At 39.8% G+C, this 25,413-nt stretch overlaps 3 protein-coding genes across 3 annotated transcripts; 1 reads left to right on the top strand and 2 right to left on the bottom strand.

Moving 5' to 3' along the window:
* Positions 1 to 383: 383 nt before the first annotated feature.
* On the bottom strand, positions 384 to 11,424 carry spag1a (sperm associated antigen 1a; the record flags this gene model as incomplete). Its single annotated transcript, XM_083925763.1, has 8 exons — positions 384 to 776; positions 2,120 to 2,257; positions 2,400 to 2,526; positions 4,103 to 4,244; positions 7,510 to 7,667; positions 8,499 to 8,651; positions 9,633 to 9,732; positions 11,067 to 11,424. The coding sequence occupies 8 exons, from the start codon at positions 11,422 to 11,424 to the stop codon at positions 771 to 773; spliced, it is 1,182 nt and encodes a 393-aa protein (XP_083781889.1). The 3' UTR covers positions 384 to 770.
* A 2,376-nt stretch (positions 11,425 to 13,800) lies between these two features.
* polr2k (RNA polymerase II, I and III subunit K) lies at positions 13,801 to 16,300 on the bottom strand. The gene is made up of 4 exons (XM_083925978.1): positions 16,247 to 16,300; positions 15,942 to 16,010; positions 13,993 to 14,085; positions 13,801 to 13,892 (listed from the first exon to the last, which is right to left on the bottom strand). The coding sequence occupies exons 2-4, from the start codon at positions 16,000 to 16,002 to the stop codon at positions 13,870 to 13,872; spliced, it is 177 nt and encodes a 58-aa protein (XP_083782104.1). The 5' UTR covers positions 16,003 to 16,010; positions 16,247 to 16,300; the 3' UTR covers positions 13,801 to 13,869.
* A 1,288-nt stretch (positions 16,301 to 17,588) lies between these two features.
* stk3 (serine/threonine kinase 3) lies at positions 17,589 to 25,233 on the top strand. Its single transcript, XM_083925823.1, has 11 exons — positions 17,589 to 17,721; positions 18,837 to 18,917; positions 19,100 to 19,228; positions 19,474 to 19,588; positions 20,167 to 20,331; positions 20,501 to 20,668; positions 20,893 to 21,030; positions 21,249 to 21,374; positions 21,446 to 21,650; positions 21,868 to 22,061; positions 22,230 to 25,233. Exons 1-11 carry the CDS (start codon positions 17,699 to 17,701, stop codon positions 22,386 to 22,388), a joined length of 1,503 nt encoding a protein of 500 aa, XP_083781949.1. The 5' UTR covers positions 17,589 to 17,698; the 3' UTR covers positions 22,389 to 25,233.
* Positions 25,234 to 25,413: the final 180 nt, after the last annotated feature.

Raw genomic sequence — 25,413 nt, 5'->3', positions numbered from 1 at the left:
AGTTTATAACTAAATAACTTAAGGACTGAGCTCCGGATATTTTAACTGTGGTAAGTCTTTTGCTGTATAAATGTTATATATTAAGTGGCTTATCTTTTTTGTCTAATACGTAGCAGCTGATAATACATGTAAACAATGACAAAAGTCTTCAAATAGCTGAAACCGTTAAAGAGTGAACCAGAATCAACCTTTAAAATCTTCCTCAGAGTTCCTTTTTCCTTATACACAAAAGAGTTGAGTTGAAGAAGTTTGTCTGTTTTTGTTGTGAGCTCAGTGAACAATTTTGGAACCAAACAACTTAAAAACAAGTCAAAGTAAAACTTAAAATCTTGGCGTGTTTGTCTTACTGTGGTAGAAATCTCAATAAGGCACACATAATCCACTCTTACGTCCCCGTGTTTCTCCACCATAAAACAGCGCTCTGCAGCGTGATACATTAATCTGTATGTACAGTACTTTACATCATAATGTGAATGATTCGTAGTGCAAGCAGGTCATGAACACCTTGACATTAGCCTTTTTAAATAAAGCTGCCCCGTTATGCAAGGTTGTGTATTCAGGTGGTTTGCACAATTTGCAGATGGAGCAGAGCCGTAAAGCTGGTCGTCCAAGGAGCCCGTCCCCGAAGTCAACGCCAGTCATTTCCCTCTTTTATTTATTTTTTTACAGATTTTACTTTCTACAGTCGAAGGTTTGAGAGTCCTTTTTCTCCATAATTGCTACAGTACACGCCTTTTTCATTCCTCTGCCTCCGTATTCCTCCACAAACATCAAACCTAGAGGAAATGAGCAGAAGTCAGACACTTTTTTTTTGTAAATGGAGTTGTACTTATAAAGCGCCTTTCTAGACTTCTGACTACTCAAGGCGCTTTCACAGTGTTTGTCACATTCACCCAGTCACACCACATTCACACACCAGTGCGCAGCATGGGGAGCAAATCAGTGTCTTGCCAAAGGATACTTCGACATGCAGGGCCGGGGGAGCTGGGGGATCGAACTGCCGATCTCTCCAATGGCAGACGACCCACTCTACTACTGAGCCGCCCCAACTTTGTGGAAATACAACCTTTATGTACTTTAATATCAGTGTTTGATTTTCTAACAGGAATAAGTTATTAAGTTTGTTCTTCCAGGATTCACTTATATGCTAAATGCTTAATATAAATGTATGTTTCTTGTATTTTGCGGTATTAAAAAGTGAAAAAGCATTTCCCAAAGCTCTCCTGAAGTGCCCTTTTTTCCTGCTAATTTTACATCGCTCCCTGCTCCAACACGGCTGATTCAAATGATCAACTTGTCATGAACCTCCTGAAGCTGCTTGATCACGAGCTGATCATTGAAATCAGTTGGAGCAGGGAGCGGTCTAAAACACGCAGCAGAGGGGCTACTCCAGGACAGCTGTAATGGCTACAATTATAATCTGTCTCTTATGTAATGTCAACACAGTCAGTCAGAGTTTTTTGGTTGAGAAAACAGAAACTGGTCGACCCTGGTTCTTCCACAGACATTGCATTAAATCAATATTTGTCAAAAGTTGAAATGTTAACTTTCATTACGGTAGTAATATCTGATCTCTTGGACACTAAATGCAAATCTAAAAATCAAGCCATCTCAAGTTAAATAAAAATGGCTTTTCATAATTTGTTTTTCTTTCACTCATTCAGTTTTTATTCATTTTAAGATTAGTGTGGAAAACTTAACAAATAAGAAATATAGTTAAGGGGAATAGCAGATTTATGAAAATGACACAATTCTTGGTGTATTAACAAAACAAAACTAATACTGATCTGAAAACATGATTTGATAGCCAAAACCTTGCTTTTTAAAAGTATATAATTAGTTTATAACTTTATTCTTTTCAAATTTGAAACGTGTTTTGTTCGTGTTCTCGAGAGTCACTGAATTACATTTTGAAGAAGCTTAGAATTGGGTTGCTTGATCCTGTGTGTGTGTGTGTGTATGTGTGTGTGTGTGTGTGTGTGTGTGTGTGTGTGTGTGTGTGTGTGTGTGTGTGTGTGTGTGTGTGTGTGTGTGTGTGTGTGTGTGTGTGTGTGTGTGTGTGCGTGTGTGTGTGTGTGTGTGCGCGCGTGCGTGTGCGTGCATATAAACAATCTTTTACCCTTGGTTTGTGTGCAGTGCTATCCATCAGGCTCTGTCTCAGCAATCCGGTCACCGTCTCGAGCTCCTGCTCCGCCTCCCGAACGTTTGGGTCCAGCTGGAGGACTTCCTGGAGGTCGCTGCTGGCCGACAGGTAGTCCTGGAAAAAAAAGAAATAAAGAGAAAAAAGAGAGCAGGTGAAACATTAACAATAAAAAGATGCACAAACCCTTCTAAACCAAATGCTTGAAACCAAAAGAACGTGTGTGTGTGTTTGTGATGCGTGGGAGTGTGACGGGCACCTGTAAGCCTTTATGAGCCAGGGCTCGTCTGTAGAAGGCCTTCTTGTTGCCCGGCTCCAGCTGCAGCGCAGAGTCACAGTCCTGTTTGGCCTCTTCAAAGCGATTCAGTCTCAGGAGGCAAATGGCTCTGGAGAAGGGAAGAGTAGAGGATAGACCTTTTCTGTCATTCAGGATTAATTCAATTCTATTTTTTACGGCACCAAATCATAACAGAAGTTATCTCAAGACACTTTACATATAGAGTAGGTAAAGACCACACTCTGTGACTTATATATGATTTACAGAGACCCAACAATTCCCCCATGAGCAGCAACAAGTCGCACTTTAATAATAACAATAATTATGTATTTAATCTAAACAGTATTAATCCAGTCATCTTGAGTACACAGTGATGACGAAAACCTTCCCTTTAACAGGCAGGAACGTCAAACAGACCCATCTCTGTGGAGGACGGCCCTCTGTCTTGATTGGTTGAGGAGGAAGAAAAGGAGAGAGAAAGAGAGAAAAGACAGGCTACAGGGAATGGGAGTTATGGATTGGAGAGAGGGATGATCATGTGGTGCCCTCTACTGTTTTTCTGATTATACTCTCCATAGATGAGATCAGTCAGTTTTACAGTTTTCTATCATTCAGTAAACTGACGACCCCCGACTAAATTACATGCTTAATGGATATTTCATATTATATTCAACACGTGACAATAACAATGAGCTGATTAACTGTACAATTAACCCTAACAGTGCATACAATAACTGCAGGACAACTGTGTAAAATGAGCGGTTTTTTTTTCATTTTGAGCAGATTATTTCCTGTGAATATTGCAACAGAGGTGATTTCTTTCCTGTTATTTTAGCAACTTTTGATACTATTCTCTGTATTGCATTTGTTTTTGAATTTTTAGCAATCATAGATACCTAAAATGCATCTTTTTTCTCCCTGAGCTTGGTTCTACGCTTGTTCTATTAGCTCTCTGGTTGTTTTAACTGAGTACTTTTCTAACGCAGGTTGTTTAGCAGACAGAGAACGTGTGAACGCAGCTTGTGCTCAGGTCTTTGCCGCTCCCTTATCCTGTGAGATTTTCAGAGTTGGTGCTGGAAATCCTTGAAAACACTTTGATTTTAGTGTGGTGTTTTCAAGGTTTAGAAAGTGCTTGGATTTTGAATGAAGTGATTGAAATGTTATGTTATATGGGACTGCATATAGAGAAAAGAAGATCTCCATATTTGAGAGACTGAAAAGAGCACTTTCTGACATTTTTGCATGAAAAATGACTTTTGATGATTAACATATTATCAAAGTAGTTGTTGATTACATTTCTGTTGATCTATTAATCCATTTAGTTTTCCTTTCATTTGTGGTCCCTCTGTAGAACGCTGTCTCAAAACATCATGTTGGTTGTTTATAGGACAATAACATCTAATTTAATGTGATGAACAAATGCAATAATAAGTATAAATATACTGTACAGTATGTACTGTATACAAATAAGGAGTTTCCCACAGCTGTAAAGTGCTGCAAAATCATTAAAATGCACCTTGAAATGCTTGAAAAGTGCTTGAATTGAATTTTGTAAAAGGTTAAGGAACCCTAGATTTTGTTTTCTTTGAGGAAATTAATGAAATGCTGAAGGTCAACCCCTCATAATCCAGAGGTAAGCAGGAAGTAAGGGTCCAAGTTGCATGCCAGGGTTGTTTCATGCGTACCTGTTTGTGTAGAGAGCACACTCATCAGGTTTTAATGTGATGCATTCACTGTACTTCTCCAGAGCCTCCTGGAAGTTGCCTTTCTTGACCAGATCGTTGCCTTCTCGTTTCAGTAAAGTAAAGCGGGCATCTTTTCTCCTGACTGTTGACAGAATGGTGCAATTTAGAAACAATTCATTACTGAAACAGGTGAAAGAAAAAAAGTTTCAGTGGATGTTACGGATATGTTACACGTGTCGATCAGACTGTATTGAGCATCAGTCGAGCACAAACATTTTCAGGAGTGATCAATAAATCCATCAGCACGTCAGCAGCAGTGTGAAAGGATCAGAGGTGATGAGACGACGCCTGCTAACTGCGCTCTCTGCTTTGCTGAGAAAGACTTAGGCAGACACGCGCTCACACACTCACACACACACACACACACACACACACACACACACACACACACACACACACACACACACACACACACACACACACACACACACACACACACACACACACACACACACACACACACACACACACACACACACACACACACACACACACACACACACACACACACACACACACACACACACACACACACACACACACACACACACACACACACACACAACCTGGATCAAACAACCCAATTCTAAATTATTTATCCAGTGAGGCAAGAAAACCGACTCATCGAGGCTTGAAATAACACTATGAAGTAACATTTTGAACGCATGACTTTTACTTGTACTAGAGTACCTTCAGACTTTATTACCTAATTTTTACTTTAATTTTATTACTTTAATTTAATTTCTTAAAGGTCTTATATTATAAAGCGGGATATTATGTCTTTTTTAATTATAAAGCAGGTTGAGGTGCTTTATAAATACCGTCAGGACATCTGTGCGGTTGTGATGTCACAACTATACTATATATAGGTAGATAAGTGCTGCTACAGTGTCGTTACAGTCATCCCCTGGGTAAATACAGGTATATTCAGACAGACAGCACGAGAAAAATAAAGTGTTTTTACATTAAAGCATGTAAACATGGTCAAGTAGAAATCCGATATATAAGTATGAACCTGCAAATAAGCATGATATGGGATAAGCGTAGGATCCGAACACTTCTTCCTCCACTGTATAAAACAGCATAATATCAAATGTGCTGACAGACTAGGCTCTTTTTTGGCATTTGTAGAAGAATATCAGGAGAGTAAGATCATTTTAATATCAGCATGAGAAACAGCTCAACCTGCAGTACTAAATTATCTGTAACAATTTAAACCACAGTGCTCACACAGGAGCAATTAAACCTCCTTTGGCGTCATTTTAAAAACAGCCGATAAAGAATTTTAGGAGCCTCTCCAATGTGTCTGAATGGGATTACTCACAGTATATGTTCACCAATTTCGTTGAATCGTTCAGAGGTAAATCACAACACGTTCCAAGATTTCTTTACTGAACAATATGCTTTTTTGGTTGTTGTAGACCAAATCTGACAGACTGCGTTCAATGATTTATTGCCACAATAAAGGTATAGGCTCACAGGCAGGTGCAGGTTTGGGTTAAGGTTCAGGTAACGGAGGCTTGAAAGCAAAAACACACAAGGTAAGAAAGAAACATTGCAACCCTGACAGGGGTCTCTTTTCATTTATCTGTATTGTGCCTCCTCTCTCCACGAAATCGATCTCAGCATGCCATCTTGAAGGATGTGTCGAGAGGGTTGCCTGGGGGAGACATGAGCGAGGATGCATAGGTGTATTCTTTGCAAATGTTTTTTTGGTGTCTATGGTGTATGAAAGAGGTGCAGCTGGAATATACAAACCACGGCCAGCGTGCCACACGTCATATTTAGCTGACGATGCTTTAAAATGAAGGCTCTTAAGCGTGGATATCTCATTTAGTTAAATGCCTCGCTGGCGAGGTGAGGAAAGGAATCAAAGATGTGAAAACTGAGGAATGAGATGCGGGAAGGAAATGAGCCGGTTATATACTGCCGGGCTGCCGAGGGAACGTGGAAACAGGTGAGGATGAGGGAGTCGGTCATAATGTTCAATTATTTGATTGGCTACTGAGACTTATGGTATTTTATTCTCAATTAAAAGTATAAAATGTGGCTGTGAAAAACAGGATTTTACTAATAAACGTGAGGTGTAAAACACTGACAAGCTGAACCAACTCCCATCTGTTTCCCCGGCAACAGCAGTGTGCAGCTGTGTTCTATGTATTTTTTAAGTGTTTATTTATGTGTCTCTGTATCGGCAGGACCTAGTTACTAATAATGCATTACAGTAATAATATTACAGTTACCAAACCAAAAAGTAACTAGTTACACCATTCCTTTTGTTGTCATCCCACTACTGATCTGACATGCGACAATCCAATTCATTCATTCAGTTTAATTAGAAAGATAGAAGAGATACATCGGCTGCAAAGCTGCTACTTCTGCATTTACCAGCAATTCCTCTGACATTCAGAGACACACATGCAAAGTCTAAATTTTGAGGAAAAAGGACACAATTACCAACTTTGTGGAGTGTAACGAAGAAATAATATAACGAGTAGTGTAACTAATTACTGTTATTATTTAAATATTTATTTTGAAAAGAGTGACAACGCTGCGGTCAGGTGCTTTATCGGTGTAAAAATTGAGTCCTGCTTATGTAAATGTCATGTAGTGCATACAAATAAAGCTGTTTATTTATATTATTGTGTATATAATTATATCTGAATATATGATAGATGTGGAGCCTCCTGGTCTGTGTGAGCAGGAGCAGCGTACAGGAAACCTGACCTGGATTGTTCCATTACAGCAGTGCTACACTCTTTGCGGATCGCCTTCCCCTCTGCATTATTGATGATCCACCCAGACACACACACACGCACACGCACACGCACACACACACACACACACACACACACACACACACACACACACACACACACACACACACACACACACACACACACACACACACACACACACACACACACACACACACACACACACACACACACACACACACACACACACACACACACACACCAGCAGCAGGAGCGTCTTCACTGCTCATCAGCATTTACACACTGGTTCTCACTGACCGACTTCTACTGCTGCCTTATTTCATTTTACCACCCACTATTCATCAGTTTATTGGAGCGACCGTAAACCATTTTGCCCCGGTTGAAAGCAAAAACTTAAAGTGTCAGATTACTCTTATGTCAGAACAAGACCTCCTTTAGAAAACAAGTAAAACACAGTTACACACAGTTCTAATCCTTTCAGAGTGTGAGTACATGCGCTTGCGATTGGTGATTAGAGGAGAGACTAGGCGGTTATAAATCCACTTAGCACATGTTTGTGTTTTAAATGTGCAAGTGCTCCTTAAGCTAAGAGGAAGCGATGTCACTGACCTTCCTCCTGCGCCGCCCTGGCCGCTCGGGCTTGAGCTACTTCGGCGCTGATGGGTTTGTCTCTGTGTTGCTGCTGGACAGACAGAGGGACGGCGGGAATCCCCGGAAGATTCTCTCTCCACTCGGGTCCGTCCTGCTCAATAAGCATCTTGGTGATCCTGTCAGAGAGGACGACATGCAGCGTGAGCAAGGAAAGTAACTACATCGTTCAGTCGTCTTTTGTTATTTACATGTTGTTTTTATACTGTCACACTCATCGTTGCTGTTCAGAGGTCTGAGTGGAAGCACCTGTGTGTGCAAAATAAATATATGTGTCTCAAATCCCTACTACACACCAACTGTAAGCATGTTTTGAGACTGTAGTGTATTAAGACTGGAAAAAGTGACAAATAAAGTAAAGAATGATTGTGGGTGGTGGTGAGACAACTCGCGGAACGCCACGGAAAACAATAAATACATGTTTTTTGGTGCCTGATTAAAAAATTACAATAAACAACGGTCAGTATGCTGATTTCTTGAATACTAACTGCAAAAACACTTAACACAATAAATGTTACATTGTGCAGGTGGGGTGTAGTATAGAATAGGGATACTACCAACACTGAGGGAGTGGGAACTCTCCGTGGTGCTGAATGTGTTGCTTTAACATCGGGCAGTTACGTACAAACCAGTGGTCCTCTAACATCATACCTACAAAGTACTACAGCAGCTGATTCTGAGAGGAGATAGTCAGTGAAATCAACGAATGAATGAATGAAAATGTGCAAACTCTCAGGCCTTGATGGCACACCATTAATGAGCGCCTTATTAAATGCATACTGAAAAACTCTACAGTACATAAAACGGTCTAATGTTTCTACAGAAATATCATAAAAATGATTAATCTTCAGTGTGAGTCAACGCTTTTAAATAAACTCTAACCGTGAAACCTCCAACAGAAGCCACATCAAGTAGCTACAGTTTATAATGAGTGGCTGTTTTCTGCTGACCTGTGGACGCTGTCATGAGCCGACTGCACCCCCGTGTCTATCTGCAGGACGGTCTTATAATCCACGTAGGCCTTTTTGTAGCGCTCCAGTGACTCATAGGCCATAGCTCTGCGCAGCAGGGGCTTCAAGGAGTAGGGCTGCAGCTCCAAAGCCCTAAGAGGATCAGAGGGACGCAGAGACAGAGGATCAAACCGTCTACACCTGTCACAAGTGCAACTAGGCTGATCTGTAGCACTCCATTCATAAACATGTGAGTATTTAGACAGAGATGACACCACAAATAGTCACTAAGTGTGTTTGTAGTTATGCGGGTCAACAAAGAGTCAAACTGAGTAATAAACCATCAAGAAGGAAGTATATGAAACACCTACAAGGTTTATGGAAAGGCTGACATTAAATTAAAAGGAGCAAAACAAGATGTAGAGCAAACTTTGTAAAAAAATGAATGAACACTTTATTCATTACCAAGTCTTTAGATTATTATTTTAATAGGCATGTGAGGTAAGTTATGCCGTAATGACCTGAGATCAACTACTGATATACTGATACTTACTGCATACAAGCTCAACTGTTGAAATATTAAAGAAATGTAACTTAATATAACAACAAAAGCTGAATTCTTTCATGAAGAGGCAAATGCAATACTAGCAAACACCATCTTTGGAAAGTGTTAGAAAATCTGAAGGTGAAATCAGTGGATAATGCTCTCAAATTGAAAGAAAACACTCTTGAATACAGACACTCCACCGATTGTATGACCGCATATGAGACCTTTGGTGGCTGCAGAGGGAAATCTGACACATTGCCTGATGTGTTGTGATGTCACAAATCTGTAAGTGTGGAGTTAGAAAGAAGTGAGGTTACCAGACCTCTGTAGACCTCTCCCCGTCCCTGCTTTAGGCACCAGGTTTTGATGCATGGAATAAAAAAGACGATATCTCTAATTCTGAATCAATTTGGATTTGTTTTTTTTTAAACCAGAGTTAGCCTGAAAGGGGTTCAATGCTAAGTCGGTGGAGTGCTGTTTTCAATCTGACAGAAACTACACTCAAATGAACACAGGAACGTCTGCAAATTATCACAGACAGTCAGAAACACACACACGCAGGGCGCAAATGACAATTGCTCACGTACTTGTTACAGTCCTGTATGCAGTCTGAGCTGTTTCCATCCTTCAGGAGACAGGCTGCTCTGTTGGAGTAGAGAATACACAGGTCTTCTGGACTATCAATACCTGCAGGGGGACAAATAAAAGACACTTATCTGAAAAGGCCAAAATCTGAATGTCCCCTTTGATCCCAGTATATTATTATACAGGTGTATGGAAAGACTAGTACTTAATATTAAGGACAAGAAAGGTCGAGGAGATAAATGATAGATTCATTTTCCACTCTGTCCTTTCTCTTCTGACCCTTCACTGCAGTTTCACAACCGCAAGCGGATCATCAGTCAGTGTGTGCCGCTTCAGTGCCCCAAAACCTGATGTCAACAGTGATGATACTCCTCTCCATAAGTGATTATCTTTACAATAAATATGTAAAGAAGGACATTATCACAGATTGTTGTCAGTGCTTTCCTTTGAGAGTCTCTCCAGTGCTGCAGAAAAAGAGATCTCTCTTGCCAGCTACGAGAGTCAAAGTTGAGTGCTCTTAAAGGTGCAGCATGACATGCAATCTTACCTAAAAGCCCCCTTGCATCAGGCACCTATCTACAGTCAGCTGTGTTGCCTCGAGCCAACACTGCATTAACAAATCACCAATGAAGCCTCATGTCTCAGCTACGGTATTCAGACTAAAAACTTGCCCAGTTCACTAATCGACACAGGTGACACGTCTGAAAAGGACAAAAAGGAAAAGGACCGTACTCATCCTGTATGAGAATTATAAGGTTGCATGGTGGAGTCAACTTGTGTGTGATACCCTTCACACAGATGCTAGAAAAGGCTTTCTGTCTGTCTCTGTGCCACTGATTTGTTGTTGTTTCTACATTAGTCTTCGACTTAATGGCCATCAGACGTTGCTTTTGAATATTTTTCTTCATTAAAAGCACATACACTTTTATTCTAAAGATGATTTTAAAGCAGGTTGAAAGGATGGTTGAAACAAGACTGAATGAAAATCCTTTTAAAGCAATAACAGATCAGAAAGTCACAGATTCCATCTTCACAAGTGGGAAATTGTGCCATTTCTACAACTGCAAACTGAGTATATTTAGGTGTTGGACTGTTGGTCGGTCACATTAAACATATTCACCATTTTCTGACATTTTACAGGCCAAACAATTAATAGATTGAGAAAATAAGCCCTACTTCTTACAGTAATCTACTTTGACATAAGCTCTCATGTGGCATGCAACTGTAATTTGCCACTGACAATGTCAATTCAGGTTATTAAAGGTTGTTTTTTTTAATGTACTCTGTATTGTGTATGTCAAGTTTAACAACCCGGAATGGCTTCTAAAAATCTGAGAAATGTCTGACAGCAAAATTATATTCTGTAACCCAAATCAACCGAGGAAATGCAACTCAATGCTCTCAGAAAATACACAAACTGTCCACATCTTTCCCACCTGCTTCAGCACATCCATCAATTGCCTGTGTGTACTTCTCCAGGGCGTCCCCAAACTGCCCGTGTTTGAAGAGGTGGTTCCCTGCGTTCTTGAGTCGGGCCAGGTGCGGAGGAAGGGACCCAGCAGGGGCGTCCAGATAACTTGTGTCCACTGCAGGGCAGCCGTGCTTCTCTTGTCCACCAGCAGGGCTGTTTTCTCTCCGACTGCCATTGGCCACCCCCTTCCCTGGAGCTCTCTGAGTCTGGGGCTTTTGCGAGCCGCCTCCACCCCAGCTTCTCGTCCCGCTCCCCGCTGAGGCCTGATCCGGTCTACCTCCCCCTTCCCTGCTGCCCGGGGGCTTGTCCTGTGCGTTCCCCATAGCTGCACTCCCTCTCCGCAGTGTTAAAAACTCCTCCACCGTTGCCTGCGTCTCCCTCTCACAGAACTGCGGCTACATCTGAGCCTGGATGGGGATTTCTGTTAGACACGCCCCCTTGGATGAGACGTCAGATGTGACGTCACGGCGGGGGGAAGTGCCACAGCCGGTGCAGCGCTGCAGCAGGACAGCTCTGCTAGGGGACCCACTTTAGACTTTAGTCATGGGCCGTGACATACATGAATACAGAGAGAATATAAAAAACCCGAGTGATCAAATAACAACCAACAAATAACAGGAAAACAAACCTATTACCATTTTTGATAATATGTTGTCTCATGCTCTTTTATTGTCAATAATCGAGTGAAATATTTGCTCTTTACACCTAAAAAAAGACCATTGCTTTGTTTCCACTTTTCATTTCATTATACATTTAAAAATGAGGGTTTTTCCAAGGGGCCATTTTGACATTTTACAGCAGGAAAAACAAAGCGTTAAATAATAAATTTATTGAGCGGCCTCAGCTTTAATAATTAATGCAATTAATAGTCTACTCTTACATACCTGGACACTTGTCTTCAGCTTTTTGTGCAATAACTTAATCCACCATTTAAGTGCAATTATTCAATCTTACTGCTCATTTATGTCATATACAGTCATACATACTTTATCTTATACATTTTCTCTATATTTAACTTATCTGATTTCACTTTCCGTGAATTTTATTTTACCTGTATTCTTGCATCTACCTCAACTAAGGGTTTATTGTTTACTGGTTATTGTTTTTTTTTTATACTTTCTGTATGTATTTAGCTAAGAGTTTATTGGTTATCTTATACTATATTATACTTATTTTTTATTACCTCCCTTTTGTTTTTGTAAGCTGCTGGAAATTAAATTTCCTTGCGGGTCGTCGTGTATGCAGAGGTGTCTGGGTCCCCGTTTCCAGGGCAAATGTGGGGTTCAGTGGCTAAAAGCACCTTTTTGTTTTTAAAGATTATTTTTTGGTAGTTTTCGATCCTTTTCATACAGACAGACAGGAAATGGGGTGAGCAAGAGGGAGGGAGACATGCAGTAAGGGGCCACAGGTCGGAGTCAAACCCAGGGCCACTGCCTTTAGGACCTTCAGCCTCTTTACATGGGCAAATGCTCTAACCAAGGCCATCCCACCATGCACCTTTAACGTTTGTTTGTAGTCGACCAGTAAAACCAAAGAATTAGTCTTCTGCCGGCTGGGCCAGCTAACTTTCAGGAAAAACCCTACTCCACCTTGAATGGGGATAAAAGAGTTCAACTGCGCTGCTCTTCTAGACTTTTTAAATGTTAACGGACCGAATTAGTCCCCTTGTTTCAATTTCCTTTCCCTTAAGAGAGGCATTTAGATAAGTCTGCATGCTGGCTTACTGGGACATTTGAATAAAACCATGTTAATTTTATTAGTAGCACCTGCGTTTTTCATACTGACACTGTCTTTGCTTTATTTATTCTTTAACATGTTGTAGATTGTTTTTTTTAACCAATGATGAACCTTATCATTTAATGCCATCCTCTTAATCACTTACAGCTGTAAACCATTCCACTGCAACTCAAACAGGATGCAAAACAACTATATCGCTGTACTACTGGACCAAACCATTGGTTCCCAACTCAGGGGTTGCAAAAACAACCCAGTAACACTTAATTTTGTGTTTGATATTTCCTAATACATTCCTATTAAATTTTACATAAATGTCATAGAAATGCAAAGGGAAAATTGGACTTTCTGTGACAGAAAAGTTAATTTTAACCCAAGAAAAAGTTAATTATCATTCATTTACTATTAGAAACATTATCCATGTAATGTCTGCTCACCCAGCAGTTGTTGGATGTTCAGGTGCCCCACGGATTAACACTGATTAAAAGGCCGGGTTACAGTTGTGAAGTGTAGCAATTTAACACTGTCTCTACTTGCCCTAAAGCCTGAACCGTATTACATCTTTTTTCTTGAAGAAATGATGATTTATCTTCACAAAATGTTAATTTTGTCAAACTTTCTTTTTATTTTCTTGGAAATCGGAAATTTTGCCTTTTAATGATTATTATTAAAATATAAATGAGTCAGTGGGTTTACTGGTGACAACTGGTAAACACTGACTCATCACAAGTAGACGAGACAAAGAGGTTGCAGCGTCTTAAAGTATCTGAATAACTTTGTTACTTTCCTAATTATAAAGTTCAAAAAATAATAATCTATGAAACTAGAAGTACATATTCTTGTATCCATCTGGAAAAACATCAACACAGTCAAGGTCAGTGAAAATCTTTTTTTAATCAATCAAAACCTGTCCACAGTAAAAAAGAACAGTATTTATGTCAAAATGAAAATGTCAGAACTAAAGGTGTTGTCAAACTATTTATTTACATGGTCGCACACAACAAAAAGAATCAAAACGTCTGCTCTCCTCTTCTTCATCGGGCGTCAAAGACAACCACTGAAATCAAGGAGTCAAGGAAATGTACAGGTACAATAGTATTCATAATTTATAAGAAAAATCCTTTTGCCGTCACAAAATATTACATGTAAAAGGATACATCTCTTTGTTCTCTTCTTGTACATGATCCTGTAGCCGCACTCTCTGCATCGGATTGGATCACGGGCCTTAATTTCATTTTCAGTGTGACATTCTGAAAATAAAGACAGAATAGTTTAATAAAAAATCCTACAAACCCAAAAAAACAATTAGAGCTCAACGGAAATCTGTCAGACCGATATAAGCTTATTGCACATGTACCGGCATCTGTGTATATCTGTTGGCTGATAACTAAGAAGAAACTGCAGCACAGAAAATCAAATTCAGTCTTGAGGTAATAGAAACAGTATCTCCAGACCATTGCATCTTTAGTCCCCCAGAGAGCGAGGACAAGTTGATTTTTGAACATGTAAAATGTCTCACTCTGTATTTATCTTGATCAAAATTCTAATATAAAAAGCATTACAACATTATTTTATGTGTTATATAAATGTTTTAAAAACTTACAGGCAATATATCATTATCAGATTTCAATCAGGTATCAAATCTTGATACCTGATCAGTCGGTTAAAAATAATTATTATATTATTTAGTTGATGCTTCGTTTGTATTGGTTGGTTGTTACGTTATACTCACAGCAGAATCCAATAGATTCACATTCAAACTAAACGTATACAACTTTTTTTTTCTTCTAAAAGTGTGATTGATATTTTACATTTAGCCTATCGAGAAGCCTGTGCTTTTAGTTGCAGTTACATTGGCATCTTTGACAAATGGTCAAGGAAAAATAGATTGTGTGAACTGTGTGATTTGTGATCTGCTCTGATGTTTTCAGTGTGTCAATTTGACGTGAAATGGCTCCACAAAATCATGACATATTCTGTGTTCAGACAATCTAAACTTGCAATGCTTGTTCAATTCTTACGTGTGCTAAGTTTGATATTTATATAGATATTTTGTCTATCCCTACAGGGGGTCATCCCTTTGTTCCCGACCCTTTTTCCCCCCAAAAGGATCCTATGTTCCCCGCTCGCATGAGCCTATGTCTCCGTTGATTTAATTCAGCATTTTGTCAGGGTAAGGGGTTACGTTTAGGGTCAGCATCAAGGGGGTAGTGTTGGGGTCTACATAAGCCTGTTTGCCGGGGAATTTGGACCAGGGGGAACATAGAACCCGGGGGAACATAGGACCCGGGGGAACATAGGACCCGGGGGAACATAGGACCAGGGAAACATAGGACCCGGGAAACATAGGACCCGGGAAACATAGGACCCGGGTAAACATAGGACCCGGGAAACATAGGACCCGGGTAAACATAGGACCCGGGTAAACATAGGACCCGGGTGAACATAGGACCCGGGGGAACATAGGCCCCGGGTAAACATAGGACCCGGGTAAACATAGGACCCGGGGGAACATAGGACCCGGGGGAACATAGGACCTGGGGAACATAGGACCCGGGAAACATAGGACCCAGGGAACACAGGACCCGGGGAACACAGGACCCGGGAAACATAGGACCCGGGGGAACACAGGACACTGGGAACACAGGGCCCGGGGAACACAGGGCCCGGGGAACACAGGGCCCGGGGAACACAGGGCCCGGGGAACACAGGGCCCGGGGAACACAGGGCCCGGGGAACACAGGACACGGGGACCACAGGACACGGGGACCACAGGACACGGGGACCACAGGACACGGGGACCACAGGACCCGGGGACCACAGGACCCGGGGACCACAGGTATGCTCCCCTTAAAAGCATCAGTTCTGGCAGTGAATGTGTTATTTTGCACGTTCACATTCGTGGACATGAAGGTCTGAAAAGCAGATTTTGATTGTAAAAAAGCAGCAGTATGTGTAATTACATAGTAGTATACGCGGTAACAGAAGTGGTTAGAAGAATATTTAAGTTAATACTGTACAACATGTCATTAGGTGTGTTAAGTTAGCATCGTTAGCAGTAGTAAAAGAAGGCTGACACAAACAAAAGCTGTAAATATAAGGTTACCTCCACAGATGTAGATCATAGGCTGCTGTTTGGGCGGTTGAACATCTTTCTGTGGATCCATTTTTGTTTCTGCAGAGACAGAAAACACAATGTTGACACACATGTAGTTACAGCACGCTAACGCAGACACAGCATGGTGACAACGACAGGATTTAGTCTAAACCGACACAATCGGTGGACTTAGAGAACAACAAATGCCTTTAAGAAAGCTCAAAGCGCAGTGTGAACATAGTAAATACGAAACAGACACAGGGATAAGGTAAACGATAAGATAAATAACCGTTTAACAGACGATAACTGTTTACCTCTCTTTTCACATCACACACTGCTGCCGCATTTGCGCATGCGTACAACCGTCGTCCACCACACAGTATTGTAGTTTGTGATTGGTCAGAAGATACTCCGTCATATTTGACATATTTTTCCTCTTTGTCACTTACCGCAAATAATAATAATAATAATAATGATAATGATAATGATAATGATAATAATAATAATAATAATAATAAAAACAATAATAATAATAATACATGACAGATTCCATCGAATGCATTTTTACATAATACGGACAAAGATGAATTTATTACTAATGCTTAACAATCCCAACTATTCGTCAGATGAAACTTATATAATAAATTTGATCATTGTCTAAGTAAAATACTATATCCATGAAATGAGTTGGCTTAACAAACTACCCTCCTTTTATCGTTTTAAAGATTCAGTTTTTAAATCATATTCGACCACTGTGTGTAAAACTCAAAATAATACAAAAACTATTAGATTATTTTGGCATTTCTAATACACTCCCTTAGTTTGGCAACAGACTCACTGGGTTTTTTGTTTTTGTTATTTTTCATTACCTTTTTCCATGTTTTACTGTCTTTTGTACATTTTAATTTATGTTGTTATAGTTTCTACATTTAGAAATACGTTTTTTTTGCATTGTGTATAAGAAAAGTACTGTAACTATTATTTTCTTAAATAAAAATATAAAAAACTTGACGCAATTATTATGAATACATGACATATACCATCGTATGCAATCGTGTTTGTGGTTTATTTATTGCAAGGTTGTTTCTAGGCTTCTAAAGTTAAGTTCCTATGTTTTTATGCACCACAAATCTGGGAAAAACTTTCAGAAAATTGCAGGCAAAGAGGCAATAATTGCTGCAGGTCTGCTGCACCTATGCACATTTTTCTTTATATTTTATATTCTACATCTGTAATATTTTAATGTCTTCTTTCTATTTAGTTGTTCTTGCTAAATTATATGTCTTCTTTCTGTGTTTTATGTGTATTTTTGTATCCGCTGAGTACAAAATCAACAGGTCAAATTCCTGGTATGTATAACCTTATTACATACTAGGCAATAAAGTTTATTCTGGTTCTGATTTTTCTGATTTGCTGTACTGAATCTTGTATTACCTGTCTTTAAAAGTGTTTTTATTTTGTGATTATTTTATCTGGATGTTATTTTATATCTAAATGTCCTTTCATATGTGTTTATAATGCTTTTAATGTGTTATGTAAAGCACTTTGAATTATCTTGTTGTTGAATGTGTTTTGCCCTCCGGTCCAGCAGGGGGCGCTGTGGAACACGTGTGCCCCCAAACTGTCCATCATCTGACGGACACTCAGCTGGCCCTTCACTAGTTTTTGACAACAACGATTCTGTCGACAATGTTCACATCTTGACCCCAAAACTCCCACAACTTAGTAATAGTTTGCTGCCTTTTTATTCTTTGAAGTTATAAACCATGGAGCCGTCCGCGCCCAAAAGGTTTGTGTATTTCTGACTGGTTTAAGACGTGCTTGTAAGCTATTAACTAGCTAACAGCTAAAAGGCTAATGTAGGCGGTAGCTGGGGCTCAGCTAGCTGATGCTACCGTAGTGAGGTCTGTCAGTTTTCCTTCACACTTTCAGCTCGGTTAAGACCAGTTTAGCTGCCACTCTTGACAAAATAACCAACCCATTGTTAAAGCTTGTAATTGCTTAGTTCCAGCCTGTTTCGTTGCTGGGTAACGTTAATGTTAACTTCGACAATGTCCTTATTTGAGGCATTAGGGATTTTAATCTACGTTGTTTTTTGAACATAAAGTACTAAAAACAAATAAATGAATTGTTTAAGAGTTGAAACAATCTCACACATACATGTAAAACATATGAGCATCATCATTAGCAACCTATTAATTAATTAATCGGTGCCATGGTGATTAATGTGGTTGCCGTGCCAACAGGAGCTAGGTTCTGTGAAGACAGTATTCAACCTGAGGGGCAGAGAGAGCTGGTATCAATATCATTATATATCTTAATAGTCATTTTCCTGATTTGTCATATTACCCCCCTACTGTACAGTCAGGTGTAAGATGACCTTACTGTGATGCTTCACAGTTAATCATCTGTTAATTATTCACAGTCAATTATCTTTCCCATTATAGATTGCTTAGTCAACAGATGGTTAAAAAAATAAGTTTTAAAAAAACCTATCACATAATAGTCTTATCTACTGAGCTGAGTGTAATTAAAGTCTCTATCTGCTTTCCATTTATACAGTTTACTCGAGCTTTTTTTAGACACCATAACTCCCCCTAAATTACCCCAAAATCTTTACTTAATAAAATAATAAATAATGCATAGACTATTTTATAAAATCCCTTGCTGAAGCGTTTATTTTAACTAAATAGATGTACAGACGTTAGGGTTATTTATATATTTTTACACCCTTTTTTCTAGGAATACACCCAACTTTTCATAAATGTATGTCTATAACTTTAATGATGAAAAAACACAGTTATTTCAGATGCTCCTACAGTACAGTGTTTTAGTTTGGGTTCATAACTTGTTTCTACGTAGACCTTTATACTAAGTTAATTGTTTTTTTCTATTATTTTCCAGTAAGCTGAAAAAGCTGAGTGAAGACAGTTTGACCAAACAACCAGAGGAAGTGTTTGACGTTTTAGAGAAACTCGGTGAAGGGTAAGATATTTTAGTCATGACTAACCTCTGTTTCCCTTAGTGTGCCATTGATTGAAACTATTTTAAGTCCATCAGAGCGTCTGTACTTTTAAGTTGCACCTCCTTTATTACAATAATCTGTTAATAATGTCAGTTGTAAAGTTCCCTGTGGACATGTTGTGACTTAACTTTTGTGTTTTCAGTTCCTATGGCAGCGTGTTCAAAGCCATCCATAAGGAGTCCGGCCAGGTGGTGGCCATCAAGCAGGTTCCTGTGGAGTCTGATCTGCAGGAGATCATCAAGGAGATTTCAATCATGCAGCAGTGTGACAGGTTACAAGAGAAAACAAACCTCCAAATTCACTACGTAGATTATTGTCCTCAAAGCATAATCTTTGCTTCCGTAGTTCACTTTGCTCTCAGTTAGATGTTTAATTTAGCAGCATATTAGATGATGCTGCAGCCTGTACAGCTCTATGATTTTTTGATCTGCGAAAGTTTTCTCACTTCCGCAATTTTTGTTCGAAACAAAACTTTTTCTTCTCCTTTGATTACCACTGTGTTGCATTTCCTCCCAGCCCTTACGTAGTGAAGTACTATGGCAGCTACTTCAAGAACACAGACCTGTGGATTGTCATGGAGTACTGTGGAGCCGGCTCTGTGTCTGACATCATCAGACTGCGAAACAAGACGGTGGGTGCTCACAGAGACAGTTGTGGGGTGTTAGAGGTTCACACTTTAGCAGAGCTTATATGGCTGTGTTGTATTTTACTTAAGGCAAATTGTTCATAATGTATATCTTACACCAGTGGTTTTCATCTGAGACCTGTGCACCTCCCTTCAGACAAATCTTTGATTCAAATCTCGATATATGGTTTAATCGCGATATGATTCCATTGACATACATAATTTATCATCTTGAATTAATCCCAACCTCATATGAAGATGATAAAACTTCAGTGCACTTGTGACTATCCTGGTTTTTATACAGTTCTTACCAAATTCTGTCTACTGTCTCTTCTTTTGAACAGAAGTGCAAATAAAAAGATGAAAGGATAGATTCCTGAGAAGGTCCTTTGTTGTAGACACAGACACACATTTAATTATTTGCAAAGCTTAAAATGAGGATGTGACTTAACTGGCAAAACTACTGATTACATAAATAATACAGTACGACATACTCGACTCACGCGTCCCTGTGCTAGACTCAATTCTTTGTTTACTCTGGGATCTTATTCCATCTTTTTCTTTTCATTTTCCTTCTCACACAGTTGACAGAGGAGGAGATTGCCACTATCCTGAAGTCGACACTCAAGGGTCTTGAATACCTTCACTTCATGAGGAAGATCCATCGGGACATCAAGGCAGGAAACATCCTCCTCAACACTGAGGGACACGCCAAACTGGCTGACTTTGGAGTTGCTGGACAACTAACGGTAACATTATAGCAACTGTTTTTTGAAGTTTGTACCAGTGATAAAAAAGTGAATGTTCTTTTAAAACTTCCCACAAGGAATGTATAATCTTTCACGAAATTTGTGAATCCATATGAACCGATTGGAAAAGTCCACAGTGATGATACCCGCTTTGTGTCTTTCTCTGAAGGACACAATGGCAAAGAGAAACACTGTGATTGGTACTCCGTTCTGGATGGCCCCAGAGGTGATCCAGGAGATCGGCTACAACTGTGTGGCTGACATCTGGTCCCTGGGCATCACGTCTATAGAGATGGCAGAGGGCAAACCTCCATACGCTGACATCCATCCAATGAGAGTGAGTGTTAACATAGTTTGTTGAAGAAGTGGGTTTTAGGAACTTAATGAAAAAAAGCTCATATGATTCATTAAGGTATCTTTTTTTGTTTGTTTTTTAAAGAGAGCGACAACTACACGCACCATGGGATTGACATGTCATGGCTAAAAGAACCAATCTAATTGATAATAAATGTTTCGCTTTCATTCCACCTGACTTTTTGAAACCTCTTTGCCTTCCTCCAGGCGATCTTCATGATCCCCACCAACCCTCCTCCCACATTCAGAAAGCCAGAGCTTTGGTCAGACGAATTCACAGACTTTGTCAAGAAGTGTCTGGTCAAGAATCCAGAGCAGAGAGCGACTGCCACGCAGCTCCTACAGGTTGGAGGAAGGACACATAAACACACACACAAACACACAGATATAAACTTGCAAGATCAGAACTTTAACGAGTGTACGCACTCAGAGAATCTCTGATGTAAGAATACTTTAAATAAATACATGCACAGGGTGAACAAAGTAATGCAGCAGCTCCATCTGTGGGGCACCAAACGATACCACAGTACAATTTTATTCTTTTTGCTCTTGTGAATGTTCAGCACCAATTTATCAGCCAGGCCAAGCCGGTCACAATCCTGAGAGACCTGATCACTGAGGCCATGGAGATGAAAGCCAAGAGGCAGCAGGAGCAGCAGAGAGAGCTGGAGGAGGAAGACGACAACTCTGTATGTATGCTGAGACCTTAACCATAAAAGGGCTGTTTTATGTTGAGGCTATATGACGAAATGTCTTCCAGGAGGAGGAGACGGAGGTGGACTCTCACACTATGGTGAAGTCGGGCTCGGAGGGTGCAGGAACCATGCGGGCCACCAGCACCATGAGTGACGGAGCACAGACCATGATTGAACACGGCAGCACCATGCTCGAGTCAGACCTGGGCACTATGGTCATCAACAGTGATGACGATGAAGAGGAGGATGAAGACCAGGGATCCATGAGGAGTAAGCACACACATGGTGTTTATTCAGTTATGGGGGGAAAGGGATCGGAATCCACATCTAGAACAGCCAACAGGAGTGTGTCAATGTTGTTAGCTCACGTTTATTTTGTGGTCTGTAATTTTGTCATACAGAGGTAAGGGTAGGGTACAAAGGATACTTAATTAACTCATAATTAATTAAATTAATCACAAGTTGAAACCCTCTTTCTCCTCGACAGGGCACGCCACCTCACAGCAGCCGCTACGTCCATCCTTCATGGACTATTTTGACAAGCAGGACTCCAACAAGGCTGCCCAGCAGCAGGAGAACTACAACCACAACCAGCCGCAGGAGCAGCCCGGCTACCACATCCAGTCCAAGAACGTCTTCCCCGACAACTGGAAGGTGCCTCAGGACGGGGACTTTGACTTTGTGAGTAAAAGCTTCCATGAGCATGTGACGGTACTGCTGTCATTGATGTGGTTTTGCCCTAAAGGAATAAATACCAGTGGTAAAAACAGCAAAAGGGAAGCAGTTCTTCCACTAAATGACTCATCCCATTCTTCATTGTTGTTTGCCCGTGTTTCTATTTGTGTGCAGCTGAAGAACCTTGACTTTGAGGAGCTGCAGCTGCGCCTGACTGCTTTGGATCCCATGATGGAGCGGGAGATTGAGGAGCTCAGGCAGCGCTACACAGCCAAAAGGCAGCCCATCCTGGATGCCATGGATGCCAAGAAGAGACGACAACAGAACTTCTGAACGCCCCTCCCTCTAGTCTCGGTTTCCCAAAGCCACCATTGCCACAAAATGTACGTCCCATTGACACAGAGGAACTAAGATGACCTAACTGTCTTTGTTGGAAGCCCACTGCTCTTCTGACTGACTGCTAACTGGCCTCTAAATGAAGTGAGATGCTTCTTTGACATCCATTTTTTGGCTCCTTGAATCTACACTCTGCCTTGTTTCTACACTGTGTCTGGATGCTGTTCCCTGTTCCCTCTTTTTCAAATGAAACGATGCTCCATTTAATGCAGAAAACACACAGAGGAACCCCCGTTTACACATAAGGAAGCCTACCCTCTGGCAGCAGCAGCATCAGCATAATCACAGTGGTCAATGACAAGTGGTCTCTTTTCCTCAGACTTTTCACTTTCAGTGTAAATATAATATAGAGCTTAGTTGGGAATTACCTGCAAAAATTAGCTGTGGAGGCTTGTCCATGACCAAAGACAATCAAGACGATGTTGATAAAGTTGAGAATGCCTTAAAAATATTTGAAACCTGGTTTTTGAAAGCAATTTAATAAAACAACCGAGTCGCTAGGTGGCTTAGTCGGATGTGAACTGTGGACAGCTGCAAGAATGGACAGAAATGATGGAAACCGTGTGGGCGGATCATGAATGTTTTCATGGTGGACCAGAAAATTCTAAACTTATTTCATTAGTCTTAATCATCATTTAATTATGTTGTTATGTTTATTTTAAACATCCAGTGCACTGTCTGTATCTGCTCCATGCATCTGCTCTTTGCAAATTTGAAATCAGGGCTTTTACTTGACAAAATGAACCACTGTGTTCAAATTAAAACAGCTGACACCGACTATAGGGCTGGGTGATTAAAAAAAAAAAAATCAAATGTCATGGTATTTCTAACCAAATACCTCGATATGGATATTATGACGATATTGTAGGGTTGACTGTTGAATAATCATCGGTAAAGTGGATATAATGACTAAGTGGGTACAGATAATCATAGAACAGTCTGGTAAGTTTAGTGTGAGGCAGCCTTTAAAATTAGAAAAAGACAACACTCTTACTACTTACTGTACTCTTGTTACGATATCTCAAATCTAAGGCAATATCTAGTCTTGTATTCGGATATCAATATAATATCAACATATTGCCCAGTCCTACATCGAAACTCATTCCTAACTTTAAAAAAACAGATTTCCATACAAGCGACAGCATTCCAAAGTACTGTATGACTTTTGTTTTAATGTTCCTGGAGTCTTTAAAAACCCAGCAGATTTAGTTCAAGGGTCTTATAATTATGTTTCCGGTAATTGTTCCACAATGATTGATTAACTTTTTAAACATGTCGACTGGATGTGGAGCCATCTTATATGCAAAGAAGACGATAACAGTTCAGCTCTGAGCACGACGCTCTATACACTATTTTATGTCCAAGAAAAAAAAATGCATTAAGTTGAGATAAAAGACTCCAGTGAATGACTGATACTGTAAACTTTAGAAAAACAGAGCCGCTGCATCAGCCACACGTCTAATGTCTGACTTTCAGATTCATATTTTTTAAGTTTTTCAGCTAATTTCTCCGTAGCTTATATCAATGTTTCAGCAGTTATGATTGAGAATTTTCTATTTAGTTTTCTCCATTACAGTTTACATTTAGGTGTGATTTAATAATGAAGGAATGAAGATACTGTTCATGCTGTGCGTAACTTGGGAAAAAAAAGCTCAGTTTTGACGGCTAAAAACTGAATTTACACGAAACTGTTCAAAGCAGTGATAGATTGGGTTGTTTCCTAAATGTAAGGAAAAACAAAACTGGCAAATGTTGATATTATTGGCCTCCAAAAATCCAGTGTCCGTGGGGCTTTGTTTCACAATTTTGAATGTTTGAAAACTCTTCCTACTATTACTTCATGAGGGAAACAAACTGCTCTGTTGTGGTTGTAGCTTAGTTTTGGCATCATTTTTACACATGTGCTAATTTTGACCCTTTGAATGAATTATGACTCTTTAAATACATGCCTGTCTGCAGGTTGCTGTTAGATATGAATGTTAATATGCAGTGTTGTTATGGTTCAGCCCATACTTACTGCTTATTAATCACCATTTTGATAATACCATAATGTTATGAATAGACCTGTTACACTATCTTGTGTCTTATTCGACATTTTAAACACCGGGTTCCAAATTTCAATCAGTATCGTCTCAGCTTCTGATTTTATCGTGTATGTTTGTTTTCTTTTTTTTTTTAACCTGTTCTTTCACGGAAATCACTCACATTCTTGCCATGAATTGTTTTCATAAATTAAGTCTGCAGTGCATCCGAAACTTACAAACAAGCATTCGCAATTTATTTATTAAATGTGTTCAAAACTTAGTTCTTTTTGTGACACTGGTATAAATACGGTAGCTGTTTTGGCAGTTAATATTTCTGCCCTTTGTCAAATATAATGTGGCTTGATTTCTGCGTGTTTTAGACTATGCATGTTTATAATTAAGTTTGCTATTTTAGTGGAATGCTATTGTATTAATTGCACAGGACGGAGTACTGGTAATATGGAAGCTGGATTTTCAGCTTTAACAGAAACGGATTGCTCTGTACAATACATTTTTAAAAAGCCCTGTTCGAAATATAACATTGCAGAGAATCTGCCGTACAGTTATCTGAAATCACGTTTTGATATATAGCTATATGATTTTGTTTTCATTTATTTCACTGTTATTTCTGCTTTTGAAGGCGTAGAGTGGAATGTAAGCATTTATGTTTGAACCACTTAATTTATTATCTTTTGTTTGTAATACTTTATTTTGAAAAGGTGCAAGATATAATAAAAGTTACTTATAGTTAACCATAACTGCAGTGGAATGCCTTTATCTTATCTCTGAGTTCATAACAGGAGACTTGAACCTCTGACATTGACTCTTATGCATCAATGACCACCTGTTGTACCGTAACCCTTATACTACGAACGCCCCTACTTTTGGCTCGCACGCTATTTCTCAAACGCTCCTCCAAAAAAATGCGACGTGCTCTT

The sequence above is a fragment of the Echiichthys vipera genome (genome assembly GCF_963691815.1).
Source record: "Echiichthys vipera genome assembly, chromosome: 13".
In the NCBI taxonomy this organism is placed as follows: domain Eukaryota; kingdom Metazoa; phylum Chordata; class Actinopteri; order Perciformes; family Trachinidae; genus Echiichthys; species Echiichthys vipera.
The sequence above is the reverse complement of the archived record's forward strand: the minus strand, read 5'-3'. Positions and strand labels throughout refer to the sequence as shown.